This window comes from Motacilla alba, chromosome 26 (genome assembly GCF_015832195.1).
Source record: "Motacilla alba alba isolate MOTALB_02 chromosome 26, Motacilla_alba_V1.0_pri, whole genome shotgun sequence".
Classification (NCBI taxonomy): domain Eukaryota; kingdom Metazoa; phylum Chordata; class Aves; order Passeriformes; family Motacillidae; genus Motacilla; species Motacilla alba.
In genome coordinates, this window is record NC_052041.1 from 5,686,527 (window position 1) to 5,705,361 (window position 18,835).

At 52.3% G+C, this 18,835-nt stretch overlaps 1 protein-coding gene across 5 annotated transcripts in view; it reads right to left on the reverse strand.

The window, feature by feature from the left end:
• The window catches only part of KCND3 (potassium voltage-gated channel subfamily D member 3), a 90,410-nt gene extending 71,930 nt beyond the window's left edge, over nucleotides 1–18,480 (reverse strand). For 3 of the 5 annotated variants that reach the window (XM_038162469.1, XM_038162468.1, XM_038162465.1), the window contains exons 1-2: nucleotides 18,389–18,480; nucleotides 12,074–13,258 (exon numbers count right to left, since the gene is read on the reverse strand). In XM_038162469.1, coding sequence (XP_038018397.1) covers nucleotides 12,074–13,182 — 1,109 coding nt within the window. In that variant the 5' untranslated portion in view covers nucleotides 13,183–13,258; nucleotides 18,389–18,480. Of the gene's footprint in view, nucleotides 1–12,073; nucleotides 13,259–17,029; nucleotides 17,750–17,818; nucleotides 18,233–18,388 lie in introns of those variants that run through there. The other 2 variants (XM_038162467.1, XM_038162466.1) reach the window with 2 other exon arrangements.
• Nucleotides 18,481–18,835: the final 355 nt, after the last annotated feature.

Here is an 18,835-nt window from a genome sequence, read left to right on the forward strand (position 1 = left end):
CACTATTCTTATTTCATTGATTTAACCTGGTCTTCAACAGAGTGGGACAGAAAATTGCATTTAAAAGATAAGTGGAAAAAAAAAGATCCAGAGGATGCATTGCATCTTCCACGGCAAGCTGACTGCTGTGATTACAATTTGTTGTGCTGAGCATTTGGGCTGTATTTTCACTAAAAATCCAATTTTACCGTAGAGCAACACATCTAAGAGCACTTTAAAGTGGATTATACAGTGAAAGCCCAAGCCTTCCATTATATTGTAACTTAAACGAGCTGGCTTTGCTGGTATTTAGCAGCTTCCATCCCGTGTGGGAGCCCTTGTCACAAAGTGCATTTCCTGCACTGGGAGAAGCTGCTGGGTGGAACACTGAGGGTGCCCTGGCCCTCCGCAGGGCAGCTCTGCTGGCAGCAGCCCTCGCTGTCCCTGCAGTGGCTCCCTGCACCTCGGGATCCAGCACCAGGAATGAGCCCACAGACAGCACCCCAAGGGGTGTCCCAGCTGCCAGAACCCCCTGGAAGGACACACAGCCACAGCCTGTCCTGAGTGCAGGGTCTGTGCTGCAGGAACCCCTGGACATGGCACACGAGCAGCTCCAGCCACAGCCTTTGTTTCTGACGAAAAATGAACCACAGAAGCTGCTGAAATTCCTCTTCAGTTCACAGTACATTTGGTGCCAGACTCTCCTGCTGCAATCATGTGAATATATCCTGACACGTACAACGAGCTGCCTGCGTGTGTTTACCCTGGCTCTGCACTTCAGGGCATGCGTGCAGAGCTTTAAGGATATATATTTTTAAAGCCTGAACACCGATTTTCTACTCAAATTCTTTATCTCCCACCAAACTAACCATTCTATGTTACGGGAAAGTTCACGTATTTTCCTTCCCTTTTCTTCCTCCAATGTTTTTTAGCCCTGCTCAGATGGAAACAGACAAATGATGGACAGTGCCAGGGTTTTGGAGTGGCACAGCTATGGGAAACGAGTACTTTAGACAGTATTTCAGTATGTGCCGAAAATCTAAGAAGAAATGGTAAAAATAAATGTAAATGTTGCTGTGTCAAGTCAAAATGAAGATTTCATCTGTAGATCTCTTCTCCTTTTCTGAAATCTCATTTTCCCTTTTCACTTCCAAGTCCCGAGAAGTGAAAGCTGCAGCAAGCAGCGGGTGGGGATGAGGGGCCATTCCCGACAGGCACTCCAAGCCTCCTGCCTTTCTGGGTAATAAACTGTCCACGAGGCAGTGTGGATGTGAGATTTCCTTTGGGTCTCTTCCAAACCCTCGGAACTGGCATCTGCTCTGACAGATCTCCCCAGGCGCCAAGGCAAGGCGGGGGTTTTAGATGGAGATTCACAGAGATGAACCATTTCAGGAGCGTTTTTTGATACGGTTTTGGTGCTCTGGAGGTTCCCTAGTCCAGCTCTGCAGTGCCTCAGGAGGAAGGGTTTGATGGAAATGGTGAAGGAAAGTTACCAGGACGTGTGAGAGGGAACGAGTCGTGTCGGTGCACCCTCGTCTGGATCCCAAATTGTGCAGAAAGGACAGAACTGGAGAAGAGCCTCTGCTCTTTGCTGATCCTTCCTGACATCCACACCTTCAGGAAAGGCTCTGCCACGACCCTGCTTTGCTGCTAGCTTCAGAAGCCTGTGTGTGCAAACTGATGGAGCTGTTTACCTATGTTGGATCTACGGCAGGGCTTTCCCCAGGCAGGAATTCAAGCTTGTTCAATAGAGCTCATTAGGTAATGAGCTTATTCACTAAGCTCATTAGTGGTGGAATTCATCCTGCTCAGCCCTCTGCAGCCCAAAATCTTGTATCCCTTCAGCCCAGCTTACTACTGGTCCTGACCCTTAGCTAGAGGGATGACTTTTACCTAATTTCATCCGTTTCCCATTTTTCATTCAACAGCTGCTCTGCTGAATGACTGTTTCTATTATTTAATCTGTCCTGCTATTCCTCTCCAGCAGAAAAATATCTAAGAGGGCTGAAATCTTCTGTATGGAGTGTGCCAAGGCTGGAATACCTTGCCAGCTCGTTTCATGAACTGAAGCAGAGTGTCTGACTCAGGGGGACTCATCCTGAGCCGTGATGGATGCTCCAGGATTGATGAACAGACGGTTGGGCAGATGTAAGTAGGCAGGAAAACGAAAGAGGCACCAAGTAAAAGTTGTGATTGCCTCCTGTGACTGCCCATCTGCACACAATCCTGTGGGCTTGGGGGAAGGTCTGAAGCACACTCAGGCACGGCAGAGGCTGGGTATTTCATATTTTGGTTAATTATGCAGGGATAAGAAAGTGAGGTTGGTAATAAGGGTACCTCAGGTGCAAGGCTGGGTGGGAGACAGGGTTTTAAATCTTCCCGAACAGCAGAGATGTGTGACAGTGAAGAATGTGTGTTGGCAATAATGCTTCATTGATTCGTGCTCAACGTGGTAAATTTAGGTGCTGTTTCTACTCATTTCAGACACTGATTACTAGAAAAAGGCTCTGCTGCAGTGGAGTAACAGAGCTGTCAGAGCCCGTTCCATCTCCCCTCACAAGAGGCAGAGAGAAGCAAGCAGAGCTTTTCTCACATTAATATTGATGACAAAGCCCTAGAAATGATGTAAACATCAAAAAAGCCTCACTAAAACAGGATTGTGATTGAGAATGAGTTGTGAGCTCAGTGGCAGGGAAGGATCAGTTTCTAGCTGCACTGCCAGGCCAGCAGGAGCTGCTCTGGGGAGCAGAGGAGCAGGGGAGCAGCACCCCCTGCACCCCTGGCAGGATTCACTGGAGGCCAGTTCCACCCAGTGCCCGAATGCCCAGCAGCAGTGGGAGCACCCTGGGTGCCCGGGAGTGTCCCCGCCAGGGTATTTCATCCACAGGGCATCAGTCCTCGTGCTCTGCACTGGGAGCCACGCTGCAGCAGGGACACAGGGCTGGCTTTGCTTCCAAGGGGCATTCCTGATCCCAACTAAGGCCCGAGAGTCTCAGGACTCAGGAGAAAGCAGCTCAGAGCAGCTTTCTCTAGCTTCAGCTTTCCCTTTGAAGACAGCTTATTTCTGCCCAGGTTGTGAGAAGAGCTGGCTTGCACAATCCTTTCCCATTGAAAAATAAAGTGCTATTTTTGTCCTTACCACAGTGACTGTAATTAATATTTGAGGAGGATGGCTCCCTTGTGCTCCAGATCATACAAATACAGAGGAAAATGTGCACATGTTGTCTCCAAATCACACCCCAAAAGTGGACGTGGAGCACACAGACATGGAATTGAGGATTGTGGCCCCTCTCCTGGAGGTGTCCAAGGCCAGGCTGGGTGGGTTCTGAGAAACCTGGGATAGTGGAACGTGTCCCTGCCCACGGCAGGGGGTGGGAACTGATGAGGTTTTTCCAACCCAAACCATTCTGGGATTCTATGATCCCAACTACATGAGAAAATAAGCAAAATTAAATAATAGTAAGAAGTGTTTTCCTTGGTGTAAACAAGGGGGGAAAAGGGCTGCCTGGTGGTGGAGTGCAGTCTTGTTATCAAGGCTGCACATTTGCATATTAAAGGCTGAAAATGACTCAAGATTTTATCATCTGCTGTTTTCCCATCTGATGTGGAGGCCTGTATCTACAGGCAGGATGAGAAAAACAGCAGCAGTTTGTGACTTTTGGATGGCAAAGGGAGTCACAGGGCCCCAAGCACACAGCAAGGAGCGTGTGGGGGGCGACGGCCCAGAATACAAAGCTCAGGGCTCCGCACGGGGCTGGGGCTGGGGATTTGGCTGCCAGGAGCGGCTCAGGGCGGCCCAGCGGGCTGACGGGGCTGGGACTGTGGGTGCCGCGGTGCCACTGCCAGGGACAGGGAGGATCCTTGAGGATTTAAGTGCCAGGAGCTGCTCAGGGTGCCACTGCCAGGGACAGTGAGGATTTGGGTGCCAGGAGTGGCTCAGGGCGGCCCAGCAGGCTGACAGGCCAGGGGCTGTGGGGTCGCTGCCAGGGACAGTGAGGATCCTTGAGGATTTAAGTACCAGGAGTGGCTCAGGGTGTCACTGCCAGGGACAGTGAGGATTTGGCTGGCAGGAGCAGCTCAGGGTGCCACTGCCAGGGACAGTGAGGATCCCTGAGGATTTGGGTGGCAGGAGCTGCTCAGGGTGCCACTGCCAGGGACAGTGAGGATCCCTGAGGATTTGGGTGGCAGGAGCTGCTCAGGGTGCCACTGCCAGGGACAGTGAGGATTTGGGTGCCAGGAGCTGCTCAGGGTGCCACTGCCAGGGACAGTGAGGATTTGGGTGCCAGGAGCTGCTCAGGGTGCCGCTGCCAGGGACAGTGAGGATCCCTGAGGATTTGGGTGGCAGGAGCGGCTCAGGGCGGCCCAGCGGGCTAACGGGGCTGGGGCTGTGGGTGCCGGGGTGCCACTGCCAGGCAGCGTTCAGCAAACCCCAGCGTGGAGCACGTTCAGCAGCAGCAGCTGCCTCCCCCCGTGTGTTCAGGACTTGAATTATTTGACCTTTTTCCGAGGAGGCTCCACCGAGGCCTCAGAGCCCCGCTGCAGCCCGGTGCAGGGGCCCGCGGCCTCAGCGCACAGGGCTGCGAACAGCCCTTCCCAAGGGCTTCCTGGGCACGCACAGCAGCCAAACTCCACAGCGGCCTGAGGGCAGAGAGCCGGAGCTGATCTGTGCTTGAATTCTGCTGCAGATGGCAGCCCGAGATGAGAGCAGCAGCTCCCCGGGCGGTGCGGCCCGGCGCGGCCGGAGCGGGGCGGGGAGGGAGCTGGGCACGGCTCCGGGCTTGGCTAGGAACGGCTCCGAGCCTGCCTGGGAACGGCTCTGAGCTAGGAACGGCTCTGGGCTTGGCTAGGAACGGCTCCGAGCCTGCCTGGGAACGGCTCTGGGCTTAGCTAGGAACGGCTCCGAGCCTGCCTGGGAACGGCTCTGGGCTTAGCTAGGAACGGCTCCGAGCCTGCCTGGGAACGGCTCTGGGCTTAGCTAGGAACAGCTCCGAGCCTGCCTGGGAACGGCTCTGGGCTTGGCTAGGAACGGCTCTGAAATAGGAACGGCCCTGAACTAGGAACGGCCCTGGGCTTAGCTAGGAACGGCTCCGAGCCTGCCTGGGAACGGTTCTGGGCTTGGCTAGGAACACCTCTGAGCTTAGCTAGGAATGGCTCCGAGCCTGAGCCTGCCTAGGAACAGCTCTGAGATTAGCTAGGAAGGGCTCTGAGCCTGCCCAACTTCGTTCCTGAGGCAGGATGAAAAGGCAGTGAAGGCTCGCACCTTTAGAAGCAGTAATGAATTGTTTCCTCCTCTGGCAGGCAGTGATTTGACTTGCCACATGCCTTCTAGTAATTTCCCAGCAGGTTTAAATGTTGGAACAATGGCATTCTGTTAGATATTGATTTTAAAATAACTCTTCCACACTTAGCTGTAAGTTTAGGAGGTGAATTACAGCCCTGGAGTGTGTTCTAATGTAGCAGAGGTAAATAGTTAAATAGACACAACCAGTTTCTGCAGGCGTTGCGTGTCCAGGAGAAGGCAGAGCGTGGCTGCACGCTGCCTGTCTTCTGGTCTGCAGGAAAAACATCCATCAGTCTGCCTTTGCTGGGGGAGAATATTAACAAATTCACCATGGATGTGGTGGGATTTGACAGAAAAAAACTTCTGTGCTCGGTGGTGAAGCAGCGAGAGTGGGAGGCAGTGGGTAAATGACCGAATCACAGCTCTGTTCTGCTGCTGCTTCTGCAGAGCAGCCCTGCTCAGGGTGGCGTGTCCCTGCCACAGCCCGGCCTGGCCTGGGGCTGCCCTGTGCCACGGGCAGTGCCAGCTCTGGCCGCAGCAAGGACAAATAACCCTGCCACGTCCCCTGCAGCGAGCTGGGGCTGCTCGGCCCCATGGCCCTGCGGGCACTGGGGACAGGGGCAGGGGCAGGGACAGGGACAGGGACAGGAACCCACACCTGTGTCCTGTACTGGGGCTCTGAAACCAAAGCAGCTCCGTGGGCACTCTCCTCAGCAGCACGGGGCTGGGTGTGGGATAGCTGCCAGGGAACCATGCTGGGACCTGCTCAGGAGAAGTTTCTCTCTTTATCTTACACTTTTTGGTGTTTTTTTTCCTTAATGAGGTGCTTCCATTGCAGTGCCTGGGACTCGGCCTGGAAGTAGGCTGGGTTTGGTCACAGCTATCCCAGAATCACAGATTGGTGTGGGGTGGAAAAGACTTTAAAGATCATCTTGATTTAATCCCCTGCATGGCAGGGACACCTTCCACTGTCCCAGGCCATGTCCAACCCGGCCTTGGACACTTCCAGGGGTCTGGGGGCAGCCACAGCTGCCAGGGCCTCCCCACCCTCACAAGGAAGAATTTCTTCCCAATGTCCAATCTAAACCTACTCACTTGCATTTTGAAGCCATTCTCCCTTGTCCTGTCACTCCACCCTTGAAAGCACAGATCCGTTAAGAAATTGCCATAAAAACATCTGTTATTTTCCTGGCATTAAAACCAGGTGTGGGTTTATCTCAGGCTGGGGACTGTGCCAATCCTGTGCCAAGGGAGCAGGGCTGGGTGAGGACGTGGTGCCCAGATGTCCCTGTGAGGATGAAGATGGGTGTTGGCAGCACCAAGCTCCTGCCAGAGGGGCTGCCAAGACTCGGGCACTCTGCAGCTCCCTGTGCTCCTCTCCCTGCACACACCCATGGGCTGTAATCAGCTAAGGAACCTAATTAGTTTTGGCTAATTTGTTTCAGGGCCTTTACCTTCTCTTCCCCTCTCCCTGCTCTCCCACTGGCAGTGGCTACTCTGTCCCTTATTTTCAGCTGATGTCTGTAAACTGATTACTTTTACTGGGTCAGCTCTGTTATGAAATTATCGTTTTATGAGACTAAAAATAGCCCAGATCCAGTCAGCACGCCAATCACTTCCCTTCATCTCCAATGAAAATGCAATGTTATCTTTAATCTGTATTTCTCAGGCACTTACTGTGAGGCAGGTTAGAAAGAAAAGAGGGGGAAAAAAGAAAGAGGCGATCAGAAAAAAAATCTGTAAATCAGTTGCTATAGATGCATCCCTGCCAAGGCTTCCACTGGTAAATTTAGCAGTCACGTTACAATTTTAGTCAGCACCATTTCTTAGCCTTATTCAAAATAATTCACTTCTCACACAATGAGTTACCCTAAAGGCAAGTTATTTTGTCTTGCACATTAAAAATGGTGCGTTTGCACATACGTGCAACTGTTACAAATATCCAAAGCCACAAAAAGCGTAAGGATGGATAATTTTTTTTTAAGAGAGGAAAAAAAAAAATCCAGTGAATTCCACTTGCTCTAAGAATGAATAAAGGTATTTTAATACTTCTGGGGTTCTGGTGAATACAAATAGCTCAAAAATGAGATGCTTGCCTGAGATTTATATCAAGATAGTGAAGAGAAAAGGTTCATCTGTAGTTTCTGATACAAAGACATTTCGCACACAATATCTGTAAATCCATTAGGAGAAGAGAACTGATACACGTTTTGTATAAGATGAAGCTGCAGTGAAGAGAATGAGAGCTCAAGGAAATGGCCTCTTTGTGTAGCTCCATCAGCTCATGGTTTGATGGGACTTTCTGTGTATTAAATCCAAGCAGCTCTTTGGCCCGTGGATACAGGGAATTGTTCACTGTTGGAAATGATGAGAGCGATGAAATTCCAGCACGTTCCTTCACAAAGGAAACACCCCACATCTCACCCGTCCTCCCATTGTTGATGTTAAATATGCAAAGTGGTGTTTCCATCAGGAAGTTTTTCCTGATTCAGTTTAATGGCAGCTCCCAAAGTCCTGACACGCACAATGTGACTCCTGGCCCAAACAACAATCCTTCCTGAGGAGCCGGGAATGGCAGCGCTCCAGAGATGATTTATTATTTTCCTTACTTTGCAAACTGCTCTTGGTGTGCGTGCAGGAGGGTGAATGAAGGTTACTATCAGCCCGAGTGGTTTGGCTGTGCAGAAACCAGCGCTGCTCTGGCGCTGCTGGCAGCGAGCGCTGCGGCGTGCTCGGGGCTCAGCCCAGCTCTGGCACCACGGCCCTGCTCACACTCTGTCCCCCCTCCTGGCCACGGCTGAACACTAATAAATAGAGAAAACCCAAGAAATAAGGGGTTTATAAGCAGAACAGAGACTGATGTTCTTTCAGGGCGGTTGCTGAGGCGCCCATTCGCTCACGTTCCCTCTGATCCACATTGGCAGAGGCAAAGCTGAGCCAAGACAAACCAAAACAGACCCTACCCCCAAATCCCTACACACTCAGCTGATAAACCCTCCAGAAACTGCAGCTCTTGCTCCAAGCAGGCTGTTGACATAAGCAGGCCAGCAGGGCTGTTTTATCGACTTGCCCGCGCTAACCTGGCTCCTTAAATGAATTCTGCACACGGGGCTGTGTTGTCCAAGTGCACTGAGCTGTGTCTGTCAAACCCACGGACCAGAGCAGCCAGCCCTGAAAGGGGGAGAGTGCTCTCAAAGCCATTATGGTCGTGCAAATTGTGAGGGTGACAGTCAGCCAGAGAGCTTCTCCACAGAGCAGCCTGAGGCTGTGGGGGCTCAGCCTTTCTGGGCTAGAGAAAGCTGCACAGTGTATCCCTCAGACAAACCAAACCCAGCCCCAGCCTCTGCTCCTCCCGCTCTGGCACTGCTGCTTCCTTGGCAAAAATGGCACAAAGCTCCTGGTGGCAATTCCCTCAGGAATATCCCCTCCTTATGGCACCTTCCAGCGCCTGAAGGAGCTCCAAGAGAGCTCATTTGAACCAGCTAAAATTTAAATGCAGGACAGTTTACATGGCCATGGACTGACAGGGCAAGGGGAAAAGGCTTCCCTCTGCCAGAGGGCAGGGCCGGATGGGATATTGGGCAGGAATTGTTCCCTGGCAGGGTGGGCAGCCCTGGCCCAGGTGCCCAGAGCAGCTGGGGCTGCCCCCGGATCCCTGGCAGTGTCCCAGGCCAGGCTGGACACTGGGGCTGGGACACCCAGGGACAGTGGGAGGTGTCCCTGCCATGGCACTGGAGGGGCTTTGAGGTCCTTTCCAAGCCCACCCATCCCAGGACTCTGCTCCCTCCCAGGCTGGCTGCCATGCCCAGCAGGGGCTGCAGGAAGATTTTTGTGGCACTCAGGTTTTCACAGCTACAATTTGATGCTTCTGCTGCAGGTCATAGACACTGCCTAGGAGTCTGAAACATACTGCTGCTGTCAGATTAAATGAAAACAGCTGTAAAAACCATAGAAAAACACTTTCTCTGGGCAAAACTGGCGTGGGGTTTAGTGAGGGGACAGAGTTTTCGTGTTTGTGCTGCACATGAGGGCAAGCAGCAGAACCTGAGGCTTCCCCACCCGTTCCACTCCCTAAAAGTGAATAAAACTGAATATTGGGTGGGGCTGGGAGCAACCTGGGCTAGTGGGAAGTGCCCCTGCCCATGGCAGGGTGTTGGGCTGAGCTGGGTTTAAGGTCCCATCCCACCCAGCCGTTCTGTGATCCCATGAAAAGCAATGCACTGTACCTAGGGAACCAATTTCACTCCAATTTCAACATGAATTAGCTAAAAGCCAGGACAGGAACGTGGTGCTGGGATGGGCCTGGCATGGCTGCCCTGCTGCTCTTGGCAGCACTTGCATTCCTGAGCTGGGGCCAGGGGTCTGAACCTCCTGCAGGACACAGGGAGGGTCTGGCACAGGCAGAGCTCAGGGACAAGAGAGGAGATGGGAGCTGCTGGCCTCTTGAGAAAAATGTTTCTGCATGAATTGGAGAGCTGATTTTGAATTAATTTGGAATAGTTGTTTCAGTAATTCAGATTGATTTAAGATGCACCCAAGAAAAATGCTTTCATTATAAAGCCTCCTGAGCAAAGCTTAAATCGTGTTGAATTAAAAACAGCCTCTGTTAAACCAGGGCTGATGAGCACAGCAGAGGGATCGGAGATGCAGGGTCAGTATAATTTAATTCCTTTGCTGTGTTTCCCACTCCAGAAAAGCTGCTGTACCTGTCTCCCTGGCTTGTTAACTGCCTAAGGAGCCTGCAAGCCACCCTGAATTTCTCTAAACTGATTTGCATGGCAACCCCACCAAAACCAGGGGTTGTCTATTGATGCTGGGCTTCACCTTCCAGGAGAAATGCATTTCTACTGCCTTTTATTTATGGGTTGGTCTGGAAATGTGATTGTATCCCAAAGATACTTGGGAACCTGGGAGAGCAGCTGATGCCCAGTGCAGTGGAGGGTTAGTGCTCTCCTGCTGTTGGCTTTGTTTGCTTGTTTGCTGTAAGTAAACTTTCTTTTACACAAATGGAGCTAAACCTAGTAACAGGGAAAATGTTATCCTGCACCTTCCAGATCACTCCTCTAAGGCACTATGTCAAGGCAATGGTGGATTCCAGCCCCAGGGAAAGCTGCACTTACCTGGGTTTAAATGTATGGGTGGTGAAAACATACTCTCTCTCTCTATATTTATATATATATATGATTTTGAGTTAAAAACCGTCATGCTTCATAGTTTCTTGTTTTAAATGCTGGCTGAATTACTAAGGGCAAAAGGCAGGAAATGTTTAAGATCTCGGTAAAAGCTCTGAGTGCTGCTGAAATCCAAGCAGTGAAGCGGCCAGCACTGAGGAGGGCAAGGCTGATGGGCTGGGAGCACGCTGGAGACCTGGGCTGCATTCTCTGCAGGAGGAATTGCCAGGACTCTCATTAGTAACAAGATCCTTCCAAACAGATTGAAAAGACTTCTGAAGAGAGACGTATATGAAATATTGTCTGAAAGGGCCAGTTTGTCAGAACTGGAAGGATTTTTGGGGAGATGAAGGGGGCCAGGAGGGTTAGCCCTGGATGGTGAACTCCCCAGGAGGGTTAACCCCCACCCCACACGGGGGGAGTCAGGAAGGTGGAAACAACCTGAAAGTTATTAAAAAGGAAGGATAACAGATCTTTAGGTGACTATGACAAACAGGTTCTACATTTGCACTTAATGAAGAAATTCAGACTTTCAGTTGTCATAAGCCCAGATTCGGCACCTTTCTGACAGCTGAATTATGATTTTAATAATTTAAAAGTGCTACTGTGAGCCTGTTCATGTATAATAGGCACAGAGAAGTGTTTAAAATCAAAAGCAGCTTAGAGAAAAAGTGGTCGCTGCGTTACAAGGAGAATTGTGTACATCTGAGTATTAAACTGTGTGAACTCTCCAGTGGGAAAACTCTTTGAGAAGTAACTCTAGATTTGCTCTACTGTTGTGATGTGTGGGATGAGGAGATTGCACTCCATCCTGGTTCTGTGTGTGCCCGAAGCAGCAGCCTGCAATGCCCACTTTCCTCTACATTGTCAGGGTGATGGTTTGGCCATTCTGCTCCCAGAGGTTTTAGTTCAGAGCAGCAGAAGCGCAAATCTATAATCTCAGTCACAACATCGGTGAGACAGAAATGAAATAAAATGGGGAAAAGAGCCCTCCAGGCTACATTCCCCCTGCTTTGATTTCACTATCTTTGTACCTGTGCATGGGAATGTTTGAAATTCCACTGCAGCCGCCACAGCACGCTCGGTTCTCAAACCCACAGACAAGAAGCCCCTTTCCTGCTCAACTGAGTGAAAACCAGATCACAGCCTGGCCCTCACTGAGTATTTCAGTACAGTGACCCACAACATCCACTTGAATTCAGCAAATCTGTAGTTCCTGGCAAGTCAAGGGGAGGAACAAGCACTGACATTGCAAGGAGACACAACAGATCCATCAGCAGCTTTGTGTGAGACGCACGGCTGGAGCCAGTGTCAGAGCGAGCAGAGCTCTCTCTGCAGCCCCTTGCTCCCGGGTCAGCTTTTCCCTCCTGCAGGAATGAATCAGAACCCGCTACTCCACCACTCTGCTCCTCCTGCACTCGTTTACCGTGGTGCCGAGCATTTGTCAAGTGGGTGTAAGTGCTTTTTCTGGTTTATACAACTGCACACAAATTGCACAAGTTGTAAGGCAAAGAATAATCAAGCCCTGAACACTTCCAGCCCCTTCTCGAACATGCACCCAGGAAAATGCTGAGGAGGAGCTGAAGTCAAGCTCCCAGTACATGCTTGCCTGCTGCTCAGGAAAAGGAAAAGTAATACTCACCCCAGCGTTGTCATGGTTACAATAGTGTACCAAAAGGAAGCAGGAATACTGGTGAATTTGCTCGCCGAGGACCCCTTCTCCGCATAAAACATCACAGTTGCAAAGATGATGATTGCCATAGTGAGGGAAAAGAGGAGAAAGCCGAGCTCGGAGGCACAGCTCTTCAAAGTGTAGCCCAAGATTCTCAGGCCTTGGGAATGGCGGGAGAACTTGAAAATCCTGAAAACCCTAAAAACCCTTAGCGTGACGAAGGCTCCGCTGACGTCCTCGTTGTTGGTCATCACCAGGCCGATGTAGTAGGGCATGATGGCCACCACGTCGATGATGCTCATCACGCTGCGGATGAAGCGGTAGCGGCTGGGCGCCGCGAAGAGCCGCAGCAGGTACTCGACGGTGAAGATCATCACGCACGCCGTGTCCAGGCAGAAGAAGGCCACGGCGTAGCGCTCCCCGCACGGCAGCTCCTTGCTCCCCGGCACGGTGCCGCAGGGCACGGTCTCCACCACGTTGGTGATCACAGAGACGGCGATGAAGAACCCGGTGACGTAGTAAAAGACTAAGGCTAAGGTGCTGGTGTGGGGGTTCTCGAAGGCTCGCCACATGGTCTGCCGGAAGCTCAGCGAGGGCATGGAGCCCTCCTGGTTGTTCTCCGAGTCGTTGTCGTCCATCAGGCGCTCCGCGTTCTCCCGCTTCCTGTCCTTGTACTCTTCGTAGCAGCAGTCCCCGATGATCTCGGGCAGGATCCCGTAGAAGGCGAGCTCTTCGTCGTAGGCAGAGATGCACTCGTACCTGGGGTAGTGCAGCTTGCCAGTTCTATAAAAATTGAGGATGCACCTGAAGACCTCGGGGTCCCGGTCGAAGAAGTACTCCTTGGTGTCTTCGTTGAAGAAGAACTCCTTCTCCGTGCTGCCCAGAAGAGTGTCCGGGTACCTCTCCAGTGTAGTCCTCCAGGTCTGGAAACGCCTGCCACTCACATTGAGGATGATCAGCTCATCCTGCCTCTTGTTTTTCTCCGTTGGAGCCAGTGGCATGGGGCAGTTGGCCACTGGCATCCATCCTATGGCAGCCGCCCTGGCGAAGGGCAACCACGCCGCCACTCCTGCTGCCATGACGAGCCCGGGCCGTGTTACTGGAGACGAGGCTGGGGATGCTGCTGGCACCTGCTGGGAGTCACACCAGTTCCATCTAGAACACAGAAGAGAAGAGAACACAGCACACAGTCACGGGGGGAGTCCTGCCCCGCTGGGTGGAAGAGCCCAGGACCAGCACAGACACGAGAGTTTCCAGCCACTGGTGGAGAATGATGTTGAACAAGGCACGTGGTAATCAGCTCAGCGGGGTTATGGCATTATTATAGATTGAAATTTTGAATAGCAAATGATTCCTCATTAAAAGCATTTTAAAAGTAGCATAAACACAGTAATTTATATTTGCTTCCTCACAAACAAGACTAATCCATAATTCCCCAGGTGTAAGCCTCCTGTGCTCATCAGTTTAACTACAGCTGTCAAGAAAGAGCTGGGAACTCCAGTGAAATCAGCCTGCAGTGGAATCATACACCACGAAAGCCCATGACTGGGCTTCACTGCATTTCCAGTCCTAAACAAGTTCAGGATGTTCTGAATCTTGCACTAAGGACATCTTTAGTTGAAAGAAATGGAAATTTTTCTCTGGTTTTCAGCAGTTCTCTTCCATCTTTAATGCATGGCCTGGCCTCAGCAGCAGTTTTCTGCTGCTCTCTTTCATGCAGAGGTGGGGTTTGTATTGCAGCCCTCTACTGCACCGGAGGAAAACTCTGATTTTTGGGGAAACGTTGTTCAGAACACCAGAGCACCAGTAAGCTTCAATCCCAGCTGTGAAGGCTGATGAGTTAAGCTACCAAATACCAAGAACATCGGAATGAAGGCCCCAAAGCTGGAGAGTTTCTTCCCAGCAGGAAAATGCTTTACTTATTTCCTGGCTAGCAGGGGCAGAATCCTTCAGCTGAAGAACTGAAGGACTCCTAGGTTGACACAAAATACATTTACTGCTTTCTTGGATTTTTAGATGAGGAATATCCCAAGTTGTCCAGATCCGATCCTCAGCTACCAGAGACCAACAATCCCTTGAAGTTTGAGTCGTTTTTGTGTTCTGATCTAGCCATGAATTTGTTTGATCTTTGGTCAGAGTTCTTACAGTCTTTAACTTTTGTTTTAACCTGCTTTTACTTCCACTTCCCTAGTGCTTTTCTAATTCTACCATGAAATTATCTGAAGAAAGGTGCCATTATCATATAGGATGCATTAGGAGCCCTATCAAAAGTCAATTTATCAATGGAAATTCCATTGATTCCACTGACTCAGGCCCTCAAAGCCTAATTGTATCTTTGTAGGCAGTTTTACTCTAAAGTTTTTAACTTACATGAAAGCTGCCATTCCAGCCAGTAAGGCTGCAGCATTATTGATTCCAATGGGCCATCAAAATACTGAATAAAAAATGATGGAATGAGCCTGTGGTGAAAATGCCTGAAGCGCTCAGAGAAATGCTCTCCCTCTTCAGGGCAAATTAACATTCATCACCTTAATGTGGAGCATCTTCCTATGCAATTTTACTGTCTAAAGGACAATTGAGATCCCTCGTGCGAGCATCTTCCTGCTGCTGAAGAGCTTTGGTAATTACGGAACATGTAATAACCCACAGTGATGCTTATCCCAAGGAGACGCTTTGCTTATCTGCACGGCACCGGAGCGAGCATCTCACAGCATTCCCCCCAAAGAACTGCTCAGTGTTACAACGCACCAGCTTCTTCTCTGCCCCCAAAGAGGGAATTTACTGAATTGTGAATCGGCCTGGGGACCAGGGCTGAGGCAGAGCTCTGCACTGGGAGCCTTCTCTGCGTGACTTTGGAAAGCCCCAGCTGAAAGGGCATCTCCAGGGGCTCAGACTGCACCCTTCTACCACCAGTGGTGGATCTTTTCACTTTCCTGAAACACTTAAGAACAGGAGGCAGCAAAACAAGAATAATTTCATCCATTAATCACCAAATACATACAGGCAAATAATCAAGAAACCAAGAAAAGGCATCTTGTTCCTGCTTTCCCTGCTGGCAGACTGTCTTCCCTGGGTTTTCATTCCACTCAGCACCATCACCAGCGTCCTTCTGCCAGGACTGACTGGTGACCTGACCAGTTTCAGCACACTGGATCCTCATCTCCCCTGATTTCTCAGGGGAACCACGTTAGAAATCTCTTCTGTACTTTCGTAACTTTGGTTGTAGATTCCAGGTTACCTACATTAGCTGCTGAGGCACTATAAATACTTCACATATAATTGTTCCAATAAAGCACTGGTAACTCATAAGTGACTTCCACATTTTTAAATCAATTTATAAAAGATAAAATGGGTCCTGTCATGCTGGCAGTATATGTGGGGAAGCTATAAATATCTCAGCTATGAAAGGGACAGGAGATTAAAGCAAAAGAGAAAGAAAGGGGAATTCTTCTGTGGAAGTTTAGTTCCCGTTTCTCTGGGTCCAAGAGATGCAGCTGAAGAACAAGAGAGCACACCCAGCTCCATTCTCAGAGTTACACTGAATCTGAATCTGTCCCATTTGATCCTCAGAATACACACAAGAGGAATTTTTTTCAGTTGTAAATTACCTGAAGGACCATGAGGATTTCACTTCCCCTGTTGCAGAGTTTTTGCTTTTTCTTGCCCATGAGTCCTTGGAACTCTACCACTCCCTCAAGGAAGTGAAAGAAAATTGGGAGAGAGAGGGGGAACTGCATTCATAATTCTGACCTGCACAACCTGAGCTGAGTCAAGAAAAGATGAAGCAACCAGTTTATCTAGAACGTAGAATTCCAGAATGTAGAAAGAATCCCCCTTTTCTGCCTGCCTGGATTTTGGTAACTGCCAACCAGTCTGTTTAGGCTGGAAAGCAATTGGCTGGACTCAAAATCTAATGTACTGTTGACAATGTCTGGAGCTCTCATAGAAAACAGACACACTCTAATTCTAACAAGCATATATTTAGCTATATCCATATTTCTAATTTTAATTACCATAATTTCTGCGTGTAATTTAAAAGGAACTGGTTCACAGCAGACCGGCACCCTGCTGATGACATTTAGAAGACCTGGTACACAAAATAGAATCATTTGCCTCCTGATTTAAAAAAGCATCTGCAGAGAAAAGAATCTGTTTTTTTTAGATAACTATGGGGACAACAAAACAGTCGAGCAAATCCGAGAGCAAAGGCTGAGCAGGGGCCCCCTGTCCCCTCCCAGCACTCCTGACCCCGCTGGGTCCCTCCTGACCAGTGCTGGCTCCGCTGCAGCCGCTCTGGGGGCACCGTGGTCTCACCCCAAAAAAACCCTGACAGCCAAACCCTGACCCAGCCCGGGTCGGGACAGCTCGGGAGGAAAACCGGGCAGAGAACAGCACTGACTGCTCACCCAAAGGGTCCAGAAATAAAGGATGCATTCTTACCACTGTAGCTCCCACGGCAATGCCATACTGATCAACGTCTCTTCATCATCTCAAGAGAGCAGAGACAAACCAAAAATCTCAGTGCTTCCCTTTCTAGAAGCAGGCGGGGCTGTTCTGAAATCGGACCGATAAACATACTGCAAGTTTCTTGGTGAGACACTGCTAACGGGAGTGAAGAGCCTGGAGATCATTCCTTCTTCCCTCTCCTGTCCTTGTTGGGTCAGGCTCAGGCAGCAAAGAGACCTTTGCTTTAAAGCAAAATATGTCAGCCAAAGCCTCGGTGTCTTCTGTCAGCCTCACATTCCTTCCCCTTCGCAGCAACACCAGAAAATAAAACTTTCTGCAAAACACTCACTCCCTCAGTCTGCTGGGGAGATTTAGGAGCAAAAGCAACAGGCTCAGGATAAATGCAGGCGAACTTCTCCCATCCCTCCCTCCCAGCGAGCCCCGAGAGCCCCATCTTGCCGGCTCGCCGCGCTGCCTTACCTGGAAAGGAAAGACACTCGGCGCCCAGAAGTAGGGCTAAATCTGGGGAAGGGCAGGGAAGGGGGAGCAGGCGCTCCTCAGGATGGAAGGTGAGCTGCGCTGCCTGCCTCTTGACTCCCTCTCCAAATGCAGTCAGAAGCAATCAGTAAATGCGATCATCATTGTGAAAGTATATATAGAGAGATGACTAAACAGCTTCTCCCTCGTTCCTGCCGAGACGGAGGCTCTCCCTGCCTCTGTCGCCGGAGCTCGCCGGCGCTGCCCCCTCCCCTCCCAGCGCTCTGCCCTCGCTGCCCAGCGCAGCCGGGCACGGCCCCGGCCCCGCGGATCCCCGGGGCGCCCGGCCGGGGCTGGGGCGGCGGCTGCGGGCAGGCAGAGCCCAGCGGGCTGGAGAAGGGCGCCGTGAGCTGACAGAGCAAATGGAGTCGTTAAATACACGCCAGAGCCTACCCTGCATGCTAATGTGCCAAGGGGGAGATGCAGGGGGGAAAGCAGGGGATGAACTTCACGGCTCCATCCCGGAGCTCCCTGTGTGTCCCTCCAGGCTCCCGGTCAGGCAGGGACAGCGCAGGAGGGATTCCTTCTGGACAAGAAAACGAGCTATTCCTCCAGCACCACGAACCCACACCCAACACCTTGGCCAGGGCGGGAGGCTACATTCAGGAAGAAAAATCACTTGGATTTAAACCGATCTTTCCCTATCTTCTCCTGCTTTCTTCCTTCCCACCTCCTTTCTCTTTCCCCCTCGTCCTGCTGTTCAGGCTCGCTCTGCTCCTCGGCAGCTCTTACCAGTCCTGTCTCCACACCGCCTCAGCATCCCTTTCATCGCCGGTCAAAGTTGGACTCGGCACGCTGCGAGACCCGGCAGCCTCGCTCATTTATCCATTTGCAGTCGAATCTCCATCAAGCAAATAACCACGAGCCCAGATCAGAGCGAGCCAGCCTTGCCCTGCTCTGCCGGGCAGCTCCCGGCGGTGGCTGGCGCGCCGCAGCGATAGTTGATGACTTCCATAAAGTCTCGGCAATACGTACGGGAGCGAGCGGGGCTCGCCTGCCTCGCCATCGCCTCCTCGGCGGCTGGGCACCGCACTTACCGCCGGCAGCGGGCCGTGCGGGGCCGTGCGGGGCCGTGCGGGGCTGGCACGGGCTGTGCGGCCACGGGCCGGCAGCGGCAGCGGCGAGGGGCGGGAGGGGAGCGGGGCGCGGGTGGGAGCGGCCGGGGGCACCCGCTGGCCCCGCTGGCCTCGCCCCGCCCGCAGGTGAACCCCCGGGCCGGTGTCCCCGCACCCCCGGGCCGGTGTCCCCGCACCCCGGGGCCGCTCCCTTCCCGCCCCCCGCCCTCCCGGCGGACCCCCTCACCTCCGCAGGGCGCTGCCGGCCGCGGCCGCCCGCCCGGTGCCTCCGCGGCCATGCGGCTGCCGGGAGCGGAGCGCGGAGTGCGCGGGCGCGGGGCGGCGGCGGAGAGCGGTGGGGAGCGGTGGGGAGCGGTGGGGAGCGGCGGCAGCGATGGGGAGCGGCGGCAGCGGCGGCAGCGATGGTCGGCGCGGCGCGGAGCGGCGATCGGCGGCGCCGGGGACAGCCCCGCGCCGAGGGGCGGCGGCCGGGGCGGGGGGCGGCGGGGGCTCCCCGCGCTCGGCCGCGTCCCCGCCCGCCGCCCGCCCGCACCGCCGCCGGCAGGTGTCACCCGGAGCGAGCGGCGCCGGGCGCGGCTCCCCGGGAGCGAGCGGGCACGGCGAGCGGGGAGCGGGGAGCGGGGAGCGGGAGCGGGACCCCCGAAGGAGCGGGCACGGCGAGCGGGGAGCGGGG